Source organism: Microcebus murinus, chromosome 3, assembly GCF_040939455.1.
Source record: "Microcebus murinus isolate Inina chromosome 3, M.murinus_Inina_mat1.0, whole genome shotgun sequence".
Classification (NCBI taxonomy): domain Eukaryota; kingdom Metazoa; phylum Chordata; class Mammalia; order Primates; family Cheirogaleidae; genus Microcebus; species Microcebus murinus.
In genome coordinates this window covers 73215935-73228750 of record NC_134106.1, presented here as the reverse complement: position 1 = coordinate 73228750, position 12816 = coordinate 73215935, and the positions used below count along the sequence as shown (strand labels likewise).

At 42.1% G+C, this 12816-nt stretch overlaps 1 gene segment (V, D, J or C); it reads left to right on the top strand.

Moving 5' to 3' along the window:
• The first annotated feature begins 511 nt into the window (after positions 1 to 511).
• The window catches only part of LOC105856880 (immunoglobulin kappa variable 2-28-like), a 339993-nt gene continuing 327688 nt past the window's right edge, over positions 512 to 12816 (top strand). Inside the window, 2 exon segments of the V gene segment in view lie at positions 512 to 575; positions 954 to 1261. Of these exon segments, the coding sequence occupies positions 527 to 575; positions 954 to 1261 (357 nt within the window).

Sequence of the window (12816 nt, the reverse complement as noted above, 5' to 3'; positions counted from 1 at the left end):
AAATTGAAAGATGAATTATAAATTAGTTAATAGTATAGGATTAATATTAACTTGAAAGTTATTTAAAGTGCTCACAGAAAAAAAATGCCAGAAAGGAATTTTATGTTAAGCAATATTATCCTTCAGAAAAGAAAGAAAAGGGATGTCAAGACTAGCCGATATGCCCTAAAATTAATTCAGACGAAATCCTTCATAATCATGGCATGTTATGACAGACAGTAACTTGAATCATTCAGATGGAACAAAAGCTTCCAAAAACAGAAAAGAAACAAACATTAAAATCCCTTCCTCTACTTAGATAGTATGGAATTTTTGTCTGTTAGTTTTGCTCCAAACACAGGGGACATATATGTCACTTTGCTCACAAGAGAGACTGGAAGCAACCTGTTGTTCCCTTCCACTCCACTGCACCACCAAGGCATTTGCATACTGTCCCCTAGGGAGGGCCTTCCCTTGTGAGTCTGAGATAAAGCTCATGCCTAACCTGGCCTGGACTGACCAGGACTCCTCAGTCCAACTTCCCAAAATGAGGCTCCCTGCTCAGCTCCTGGGGCTGCTGGTGCTCTGGGTCCCTGGTAAGGACAGAGAGATGAGAAAGGAGGACAGGGAGTGGGTGAGCTCTGGGGGGAGGGGATACAACTTCCCATGTTTATTGTAACCATGTGTTAGGGACATATGGTCTTTGTTCCTGGGAAGGAGGAAATTTATATTTTGACCTTTGACTAATGAGGAACCCTCTAAATACTATAATGATGAGGGCCATGATTAAGATTTTATAAAACAAAGTTCCTTGTGCCTAGTAAGTAATGTGCTCATTTTAGAAAATTTATTTGTATCATCTGAATCACAATTTGTAAACAAAAATAACTTTAAATAAATAGTATGAGAAAAATCCTGAAAATTGCTCATAATGATATATATAACATTGTACTACTTCTCTCTCATTCTTGCAGGATCCAATGGGGAGATTGTGATGACCCAGACTCCACTATCCCTGCCGGTCACCCCTGGAGAGCCGGCCTCCATCTCCTGCAGGTCTAGCCAGAGCCTCCTGCATAGCAATGGAAAGACCTATTTGCATTGGTACCTGCAGAAGCCAGGCCAGTCTCCACAGCTCCTGATCTATTTGGTTTCCACCCTGTTCTCTGGGGTCCCAGACAGGTTCAGTGGCAGCGGGTCAGGGACAGATTTTACGTTGAAAATCAGCAGAGTGGAGGCTGAGGATGTTGGAGTTTATTATTGCATGCAAGATCTACAAACTCCTCCCACAGTGGTGCAGCCCTGAACACAAACCTCCCTGCTGTTGAGGCCCAGCTGCCCACAAGGGCTGCTTCTCTGGGGAGCATCTCAGCAGGTCCTCTGAGTCTGCAGAAGAGGAGGCTGGTGGAGAATCAGGGAGAGTTTGCAGCTGAGGACTCTGGCCCTTGAGAGCCTCAGCTGCTCCTCAGGTCCCTCATGTTAAGGCCCATCAGCTGCGCAGCCTAGGCACGGCCTGAGCAGCAGGAGAATTCGGATGGTCCAAGTGCCCTGTGAGCAACCAGCTATGATGAAAGAGAGAGCAAATCAAAGCTCATCCTCAGCCTGTCTTGCCTGTATTTGACAACCAGACAATGGATGCAGATTAGTGGCCACACAGGTTGAATACATAGTGGAAATTACCAGTTGAGTTTTTTTTAACAAGATAAATCTTGATAACATTGGGAAATTTGTATTTTCCCATTTTCCCCCTGCTACTCCTCCACCATGCACAGGAAACTGTCCTTTCCACTATCATGTTTGAGAAAGTATCTACACAAGCTGTCCTCAGGGCAAGTATGGCTAAGAATAATTAGTAAAAATGTTTGATATTTGACTATTCAAATAGACTTTGTAAATTATTAGTAGATATAAGATCATTCTGCCAAAGACTTTGATTTGCCTTAATTACCTTTAGCAGCATAAGGAGGGATTCTTGCAATTCCAAAGTAAGTCTTCAAAATAAACCAGCATAAACTGAAAGATGGAGACTCTAAAGTGTACTTTATATACCATAGGGAAAATACAGAATTACATGAGATTTTTCTTTTTATCTAAATTCTAAGAATTTTAAAAGTATTTAAACTAAATACTATTTTAGAGATGACAAATTGGGTATTATGTTGTTATAACAAAAAGTTTCAAACAACATAAAAATATGTTACTTTCACTTGAAATCATCCTGACCTAAAAAATGAATCTGAATTCTATGCTTTTATTGTAAGTGCACAGAAAATTTACGTCTTCATTATATTTCATTTAAAATATTGCTCTAAAATTTTATCAGACTTAATACTGAGTCATGTCAGTAACTTGTCATGACAAGATGTGATAGACTAAAATAATGATTGAAACAACATAACAACAAGATTTTCTGAAGGCTCAGTGTGTAAAGTAAGAATGAGATTATCATCTATTCCAAGATAATGGACTCCATGGCAAGTGCAATTAAAATTCCAAAGTGTGGTTTCCTTTAGATATTAAAGTTGTAGGGAAAAATTCAGATATAAATCAAGCAGACTGGAGTCCTCAAATTATGGGGTGTAAGACACTTATCGTGTTATTTAAAGGTCCAACAAATGCATCTTTGAACTTAAAATGTATCATGGAATGCAGAAGGAGAAAACAGAGTGTACATAGAAAGAGTAGATTTAAGCAATGCTGTAAATTTCTTTAGCCCTTATGTGATTGCCAACACCTAGTGACCTTGAGTTTCTGCTTTGATGTGAGTCAGGGAATAAGGCCTAAACCCCTTCCAAGTGGTTGGATGTATAAAATAATCCTTCATGATGTTGATATTCTATAGGGCTATAATCTCAATACAAAGTGGTTGAAAAATAAATGGTCTCCCAAAGCTGACAGGGCATACAAGATGAATCAGAGGAAAACAGAATTGGCTGCTACAAAGAAACTTTGAAATATGATGGGCTAAATGTGATAAGGTTTCTCTGTCTCTGGCTTAACAGTCCAGATGTAGGGAGGTGGCTTTGGGGTGGGAGGGGCTCTGCTCCATGAGGACACTCAGGTGGGCAGGGCACTGCCACCCTCAGCATACAGCTTTCCTCCCCTTTCCACTGTCACTGCTTCCCGATGTCCATTCCTCAGCCAGCATGATGTAGAAAAAAATGACAAGAAAGCTGTCTTCTGGTTAAAACCAAAGAAATGTTGAGCTTTCTATCAGTAGTAACAAATGTCCTTCTGCTTAAGTCACATATCTGAAAATTTCCATGAGGCACCTGCTGATAAAGTCACTTTTTGTTACTTTTCATGTTTATTTTATTTAATATTTTTATTTCAGAATATTTCAGGGGTGCAAATGTTTATGTTACATATATTGGATTTGCCCCACCCGAGTCAGAGCTTCAAGCATGGCCATCCCCCTGATGGTGCACACCGCACCCATGAGGTGTGAATATACTGACCCTCTCCTTCCCCACCACCTGCCTGACACCCGATGAATGTTACTACTATATGTGCATTTAAGTGTAGATCAGTTAAGTCAATAATACCAATTTGATGGTGAGTACATGTGGTGCTTGTTTTTCCATTCTTGTGATACTTCACCTAATAGAATGGGCTCCAGCTCTTTCCAGGATAATACAAGAGGTGCTGGATAATAATTGCTTTTTGTGGCTGAGTAGAACTCCATGGTAACCTATACATGATTTCATTAATCCCCTCATGTATTGATGGGTGTTTGGGTTGTTTCCACATCTTTACAATTGTGAATTGTTCTGCTATAAACATTGTAGTGCAAATGTCTTTTAAATCTGAAAATTCATTTACATGATTTTAGGAAATTAGTTGATGAGTATAAAATTAAATTTGTGGCAGCCTACATATACTTGTCATTTACTATTTGATCATTACTGTCAGAAAACCATCTGTGACTCTCTCTCCCCCTTTGAAAGAAATCTGCCTTTTTTTCTTTTACCATATTGATATTAACATGTCAGAATAGAATTTAGATCTGTGCTATCTTTGTTCCAGTGAAATATAGAAATGTCAGTCCTATAGAGCTCTATTCCCTCTTTCCTCATGTTGTGCTTCTTATAGTTATATATAGTTATATATATAACATCTATACACGTTAGAAGTTCAATAAAGTACATTGTTGCCAGCATAGTCATCTTCAGTGAATAATTTCACTGATTTCCAAAGAGGGTACACAAAGGTACCCTCCCACCAGCAATGTATGAGATTCTTGTTGTTCTATATCTTCACCAGTACTTGGTATTGTAAGACATTTTAATTTACATCTTTCTATCCGTATCTCACTGTGATTATAATTTACATTATCATAATTAATGAAGCTAAACATCTTGTCATGTGTTTATGGGACATTTTAGTATTGTGTCTAGTGAAATGTCTGTGTAACTCTGACCATGTTTCCAATAGATTTGCTGTATTAGTTAGATTGATACATATGCATTAATCATATATGTGCATAAAATATATCATTGTATTTGTACATATATATGTGTATGATACATCACAAATATGTCAATCCATCTAAAACATACATATATACAACAGATATATAAATAAATGTATATCATATATAGAGAGACAGAGACACACATAAAGAGAAATTTTACATTTTTTACTTCTGATTTCACTCTCTTACTGGCATGCTTAGTTGAACAGATTTCTGGGGGTTTTTTGTTTGCTTTAACTCTTAACATAAATTTTATTTTCATCTATTCTTTTAAATAAAAAAAATTCTCACTACTGGGCATTTATTCAACAGAAATAAAAAAATTTTATTTAAAGAAAACACCTGCAGTCGAATGTTTATAGCAGCACAATTCACAATTGCAAAGATGTGAACACCTTTCTTTTCATTCTCTTTTATCCATCCTACAACTTTAAAACTATCTGTTCTTATGTATTTAAGAAAACAAGTATTTTTTTAAAATCTAGATTTAATAAGGTTTTTTTCATTGGTATGTTTAGCCTATTAATGGTTATGTGGATTTCCGGGTTTCTTTCTGGAATCATTCCTCTCCACCTGAAGATCACTGATTGCTCTGGCAGTGCAGGCAGAAGGACAATGAATTCTCTTAACTTTTGCTTCTCTAAAAACATATTTATTTTGCCTTCATACTCAAGGACATCCTCCCCCCATACAGAATCCTAAGCCATCTCCTGTCCTCTATTCTTTCTGTCAGGACTGGAATTAGGATAAGGCAAATGAGGCCCCAGGGCACAAATGTTGAGGGGCAGCAGAATTGTCTATAGTCAGGGTACATTGCTGAGACGTGTCTCAGGAAACAGGTTGACCAGATGGCCTGTGGGCAGCAGGCCTGGGTCCTGGTGAGGGGTGGGGTGAGGGCAGGCAGCACAGGGGTGGGGGAGGCAGTGTTCTCAGGCAGCAGGGCTTAGCAGTCCGCAGGGCCCTCAGGACAGGGCTCCCAAGGCCTGCAGGCTTCAGGGGACAGAGAAGCTCACCTGGGCTGCTTTTCTCTGGACAAATAACCTGTAAAAGTTGTAAGAATGTGTTTAAATATGAGTGAGTCAGGGTGCAGTCAGATGGGCGCTGTCCAACTTTAGCAGCTTTGAGGTGGCCCCCAGGGATACGGGATTCTGAACCCTGAGGAAAAGCCCTCGGCCTCCCCAAGTGGATGCTGGTATCTCTGAGGAGACAGTGCACTCTCACCTGGAAACCCAAACCTCTGCCTCTGAAACCAAGTGCAGCTGCCAAGGTGAAGAGCTTTCCTGGGAGGGGAGTGATTACAGACACCAGCAGGGAGCAAAGAGGCTTCTCCTGCTCTTGTCCCCCTCTCCCTCTACTGCCCTCTGTTGGCAGACTCTAGCAAGGAGACGCTGCAGAGGAGACATGAAGTCCAGACTGGCAGCCCTGGCCTATCCAGACAGGGCATGGAGAAGGAAGAGGGCCCTTTGCCTCCCATGTGTATTCCCTGCGCGTTGTTAGATGCGCGTGTCCTGTCCTCCAGGATGGGGCCTGTGAGATTTAGATCTGAGAGAGTGAGGAAGACTCTAAAACGAGAAGGACTTGTGCTCTGCTGAACACTCTGACACAGGAAGAGGGGATGGAGGATAGCGAAGGTGACTACTAGAGGCTCCTTTGGGCCTTGTAAATATGTTCATTTTGTAAACTGGATATTTGTTTTTTGCAGTCTAAATCAAAATTAGCAAAAATTGATTTAGCCTGAAAAAAATTATAGTGAAATGAATATGTCCAATAAAGTTTATGCACAACCTTACACTTCTCTCTCATTATTTCAGTGGGGATGCTGTGATGCCCCAGACCCCACTGTCCCTGCCGGTCACCCCTGGTGAGCTGCCTCCATCTCCTGCAGCGCTGGTCAGAGCCTCGTGCATAGCGATGGAAACACCTATTGGCATTGGTACCTGCAGAAGCCGGGGCAACCACCAAGGTGCATGATTTATAACTTTACCACCTGGGATTCTGGGGCCTTAGACAGGTTCCGTGGCACCAAGTCAGGGACAGATTCACAATCAAAATCAGCAGGTGGATGGAGCTTGAGGATTTAGGAGTTTATGACCTCATGCAAACTACAAAGTTTCTTCTCACAGTGGTGCAGCCCCAAACAAAATCCTCCCTTCTTGGATTGCCCCAGCTGCCCATGTTTTTTCCTTCACTAGGGAGCAGACAGAATGTATTCTCTGAATCTGTGTAAGAGGAAGATGTTGGAGACCTCAGGGGAACAAGTTGCAGCTGGACCATGAGTTCCTGGCTACAGCTCAGGCACCATACATGGGGCCACATCGACTGTGGCAGCCTGAGCATAGCAGAAACTGCAGCAGATTAGAGGGGTCCAAGTGTCCTCTGAACAACCAGACAGGAGGAAGGGAAACCTGACTGGATTCTCTGACCTGAAGCTCATTGTAATCCTCTCTCCTTTGCATGCATTTGTCAATTACATTAATTTAGGTTAACAGTCAACCAATTGAGGCTGATTCATGACAACAAAACAGTGGCACATTTTTTGATATTGCCTTGGCTTAATACTCACTATTCTATATGCAGCCAGATAATATTTGGTGATGATAACATCTGTCTTTACCCCTTCACCACTTGTGTCTTACCCTTATTGGGCACACGTCTCCCTCCAGAACCAGAGCAGGCGCAGGGCTTTAGGTTCTAAAGGGGAGTAGCCAACTAGGCACAGGTTCTCAGAGGAGTAGACAAGAATAACATTTCACAGTCTTGGTGTTTTCACTAAGAGATAGACTTTTTCAAATCTATTTAATAATCAAGTCTAGTCTCAGAAGTCTTTGAACACTCTCAGTCAAAATGAGTTGAAGTAAAAAAATGTTGTTTTCTGAATTCCAATGCCACGTTTCAAAATATACAAACAAGAACCAAGTCTGAATGAATTAGTGAGTGTAGTATGCCACGTTCAACAGAATTTTGATAAATACAAGATAGTATGCTTTAATATTTGCCCTCTGAATAAGAAGAATATGAAGCCCTTGGGGAGAGGAAGTAAATCAGAACAGGAAGCGAGTGGTGGAGAGCAGCCGTAGGCACAGCGCACAGATCAGTGGCTCATATGTTGGGGTGTTAATGCTGGTGGGGTCGGGGGTGAGATATGAACCCAGATGGAAGCTCTGATGTCTGTCTCAGGAAGAATCACAGAGCTGTAGGGACACGTGCCTGGCACTAAAGGTGCCACTGCAAGGTCACGGAGAGTGGCAAATCACACAGGGCTCTAAGGATTTAGTGACACAAGAGTTTGTGAGTTTCCTGCCTAAATGAACCATAAGTCATATCACACATTCCTAGTGAAGCGAGGAGGACATCAGTGACCTTCGAAAAATGGAATTTGTCCTCCATATACACCTGGGGATGAGTGGTCTCATTTGTTCTCCCATTGGGGAGGATGGTCACTCAGAAGAGACCATGTACTTAGAAGAAGGGGCTGTGGACCAGAAGGCTGAGCTGGGCCTGGGGAGGTCAGCAGGAGATGCAGTGGTGGTGTCCCAAGAGTCACATCTGGAAACAATTGACAGCATGTTGAATACCAGAAAGTCCCACCCTCTAAGCCTTTATTATACATTCTTTATAAATAAGAATATTGTGCTACATACGCTCAATACAACTTTGAAATACATCACTCCATATAGTCTCTACACCCAATTCAAATTTTAAAAATGGTGCCCCCAAATTTCCTTTTCAACAAAATGTCCTTCAGGGAAAAAGACATTGTCTGCAGGTGAATCTGTGCTGCCCTGGTCTGACCTAGGACACTGGGGACACTGGGCCTCTCCTGAGTCACTGAGATGAGCCAGCCCTGCAGCTGTGCCCAGCCTGCCCAGCCCCTGCTGATTTGCATATTCCCACAGCACAGCCCCTGCCCTGCAGACTTATCAACAGGCTGGTCACACCCTGTGCAGGAGTCAGTCCCCGTCAGGGCACAGCATGGACATGAGGGTCCCCACTCAGCTCCTGGGGCTCCTGCTGCTCTGCCTCCCAGGTAAGGAGAGAGAACACCAGGAATGTTCTCAGCCAGTGTGCTCAGTACTGCCTCAGGGAGGTCGTCTTATAATATATTAATTAGATGATTGTTTGTTTTATGTTTCCAATCTCAGGTACCAGATGCGACATTCAGGTGACCCAGTCTCCATCCTCCGTGTCTGCATCTCCAGGAGACACAGTCACCATCTCTTGCCGGGCCAGTCAGGACATTAGCAATCGTTTATCCTGGTACCAGCAGAAACCAGGGAAACCACCTAAGGCCCTCATCTATGTAGCATCCAACTTGTACTCTGGGGTCTCATCGAGGTTCAGTGGCAGTGGGTCTGGGACGGATTATTCTCTCACCATTAGAGGCCTGGAGACTGATGATGCTGGAACATATTTCTGTCGTCAGTATAAAAATAACCCTCACACAGTGTTACAAGGCCGAACAAAACCCCCCAGGGAAGCAGATGTGGGAGGCGGGGCTGCCCCAGCTGCTCCTCCTGGAGCTGCACCTCCCGGTGCCTCCATCTGCCCAGAGCTTTTCTTAGAGACAGCCAAGCTGTGAAGGTTTTGGTGGACAGGGCCAGGGAGGCTCCTCTGTGTTCTAACTCTTCCTCCTCAGCCTCAGCAGTGCAGACATGACAAAGCCTCTCCTGAGTTAATGAAGGACAATAATTATGATACGTGAGGAGCCTTTTTTATGGCATCAGTCAGGGTTCATACAGCAAAATACAAGCCACTCTACAGATTTGAAGCAAAAATTGCTTTAATACAGGAAATTAGAATTGGAAGTACAAGCCTGGGTGTAGGGTCGTCAGGGAAGCTGATGCTAGAAACAGGGGACTCTCTGGTGGTCTGACAGTAGCCAGAGTCTCTCTGCCACTGATGTCATGAGCTGCCTGGCCATGTGGTCCTCAGACCGGTCTTGGAGGCTCAAAGGTGGGGGTGCTGATGTTCTCAGCTGATGCAGCTCCTCACCAGGGGATCCTCCACTCCTCAGTGTGTCCAAGTGTCTGCCTGCAGGTGTCTATGAATATTGAATCATCCTCTTCTGACATTCAAATATGATAGGTGGGCACCTGATTGAGTAACTCTATAAGAAACCACAGAAAAGAAAGCAGTTTTGGGAAATGTGCTTCCAGAAATGGTGGTGGTGTTGGGATTGAATTGTTATAGCCACACTAAGTCAATATTTGCCCAAATCTCAGAACTTTTCAGGTATGTGATGGCCTCAGAATATGCTTGAATGTGCTTCCACACATTAGTAGCAACTATGGGATCATTGAAAGAAACTTTTCTTAAGTCACAGAGTAAACTGAAAGATAAGAAAATAGCCTAGAATCTATACCAACCATTAACAAACATATGAAAAACCTTTCTTGACTAACAAGAAAACCTAAGGTGCTAAAGTATATTTTTTCCTTGATATGAAAACTTTGCTGCTCAACATTTGTCCCGATGCCAGCTGCATCATCAACATGATTGTGAGCATGTTACACATGCAAAGTAGCAAATGCATCTTAGACAAACTGAATGACCATCTTCATTTTAACAACTTCACAGGTAATCTACAGAAGTTTTAAGGAGCTACGTGTTCAAGGACATTTACCTTTAGCTAAAGATATTTCTTTTCCCATTGAGGAAAGCCTTATGTTGAAAACACACCCAGCTTTATTTCTATTTAAAGCAAAATTACATTGGAGAAGTAATTAAATTAGTAAAATAAAAATTATGAAAAACCTAATTATTTTTCCATACACAATTACCTTGAAAATTAAATGCAGTAAATATTTTTAGAGACTGTAAATTAATAAGGTAAAAGAATAAATTAAAATTATATGCACCTTTCTTAGACATGATTGGACTTACATTTGCCTGCTTAGCCTGGTTTGGGGATGTTGTTCAGTCCTGCTACTTTGCCCTACAGATGCTCTGCCTTGAGTGGGCACTATCTTGGCTCCTCATCAAACACAATCCAAAGGCTAGAGAGAAGCTCAGTGTCCCACAGTAGAACCACCCTGCTGACCACCTTGATCAGCCAGAAGATTGTTAACATGAACACCCACGAACATGAAAATAAAAGCTCAGTGTTTTTAGCCATGGAATTTTGAGGGATTTTACTCCTATATGTACATTTTTTCCATAGATGAGGCACATTTCTTTTTATTCATAGATTATTTTGTTTCAATTTCCTCTTAATGTATTTCTAAATGGACTACTAAATGGTCGTATTTATGCCATCAGTTCTAATTTAATACATCTATCTATGTGGCAGTATGTGTAATATTATATTGGTCAGCTTTAGCTCAGGTGATGGGGAAAGTAAAAGCCATTAGCTCAGCCTGATTGTAGAATTTCTGTGTAGGTCACAGAATATAATCTGTGTTTTCCTGTTTTACCACACATCTAGACTCAGTGAGATGTTGTGTGGCACATGCCTGCTAGGAACAAAATAGAAGCCTCTGGACTCATTTCTGTCTTTCTACACCTTGGTACATGATTGAATCCTGTTGGAATGAAGAATTGATCAGAACTTTACTTTGCAAGTATGCCTTCATTTGGTGCTTAGCAACCTTTCCCAAGGGTCCTGAGGCTGCCACAAAGAGGAACACTCAATTGTCCCCAGGAGTGTGTGTGCACAGATGACCACAGTGACAAAGAGGAGCAGGACCCGGCTCTGACTCCCCAGCTACTGATCTCATTTCCCAGAAGACAGATGTTGCTGTCTGTGCAGGCAAAGGACTCTTCCTGCGATGGTCCTCTAATCTCCTTTCCACTCCGATGGGCACAGCTCATCCCCCAGCACAGACTCAGGCACTCTTCTCCTCGGCAGTTTTGAAAACTTCTGTTCTGACTCCTGAACCTATAAAACCACTCTCTACAAATCTGCAGTTTCCCTAAACCGGTTAAACTCTTTTCCTTTCCCAGCTTTCAAAAATAAAGACAAAGTAAAAACATACTCTTGATAAAAACAAATCAGGAGAAATGATTACTTTCATACACTCTCTGCAAGAAATTTAAGAGGAAATTTTTCAGAATTAAAGGAAATGAAAATAACCTGAATGAACAGGAAAGAATGAGGGCCTCAAAACCAGGCAAGAAACAAAAAAGAAACTAGAAACAACAACAAAATGTTTACTTTAACTTATATGACATTAAACTTCAGGAAGAGACACACTTGTGACAGATGTCAGAAGGACGGTCACCTTGGTTGGGACAGGGGAGCAGTGACTGACAGGGAAAGTGCATGATGGAACTATCTGGGGATTCTGAAATGTTCTATAGTTTCATTTGGAAACTATGCATAAAAAATTAATTGTACATTTAATATTTCTACCCTTTATGTGTTTTATCTCATAAAAGAATAGAAAAGACCAAACCTAGTATCTATAATACAAGCAGGTATAAAAACCAATTCATCAAATATTTATGCAAAATCAACCTCATAAAAGAAATGTATAGTGTGCCTGGGAAAATGCTGAAGAACTATTATAAAAAGTGGAGGAAAAGGAAGGAAAACGTATAATATGTCCTTTCTCCTACTGGAGCTAAATAGACTTTTTCCTCTGTTAGTTTCCCTCCAACCACAGAGAACATTTTCTGTTACTTTGCTCACAAGAGACACAACCACGCTCTTGTTGGCTCGTTCCACAGGACTGCATCCACCAGGGCATTTGCATACTGTCCCCTGGGGAGGACCTGCCCCTAGAAGTCTGAGATAAAAGCTCAGACGTAACCTGGCCTGGACTGACCAGGACTCCTCAGTCCAACTTCTCAAAATGAGGCTCCCTGCTCACCTCCTGGGGCTGCTGGTGCTCTGGGTCTCTGGTAAGGACAGAAGGAGATGAGGAAGGAGGACGGGGTGGGAGAGTGAGCTGTGGGGCCCCACTGCCTGCCACGTGTGCTCTGTGCATGTGTTAGATGTGCACGTCTTGTCCTCCAGGATGGGTCAAGTCAGACTTAGATCTGAGAGAGTGAGGAAGGTTTCTGAAGGAGCAATTTTTTTGGTGAAGACTCTGAAACAGAAAGATGGGTTGTGTAGGGGACTTATCCAGGTTCTCTCCTGATGTGAAAACTTCTCTTCTCTTTGAAATTGAATGTTTTGGGAAAATGAATCAAAGTCACACGTATGAAGTATAACTTAGCCTGAAAGAACTAAAGAAAATTGTGAAAATGTCTCCTAATGTGTGTACATAACCTTGATCTTCTCTCTCATTATTTCAGGATCCAGTGGGGATGTTGTGATGACCCAGACTCCAGTGTCCCTGCCAGTCACCCCTGGAGAGCCGGCCTCCATCTCCTGCAGGTCTAGCCAGAGCCTCCTGCATAGCGATGGAAAGACCTATTTG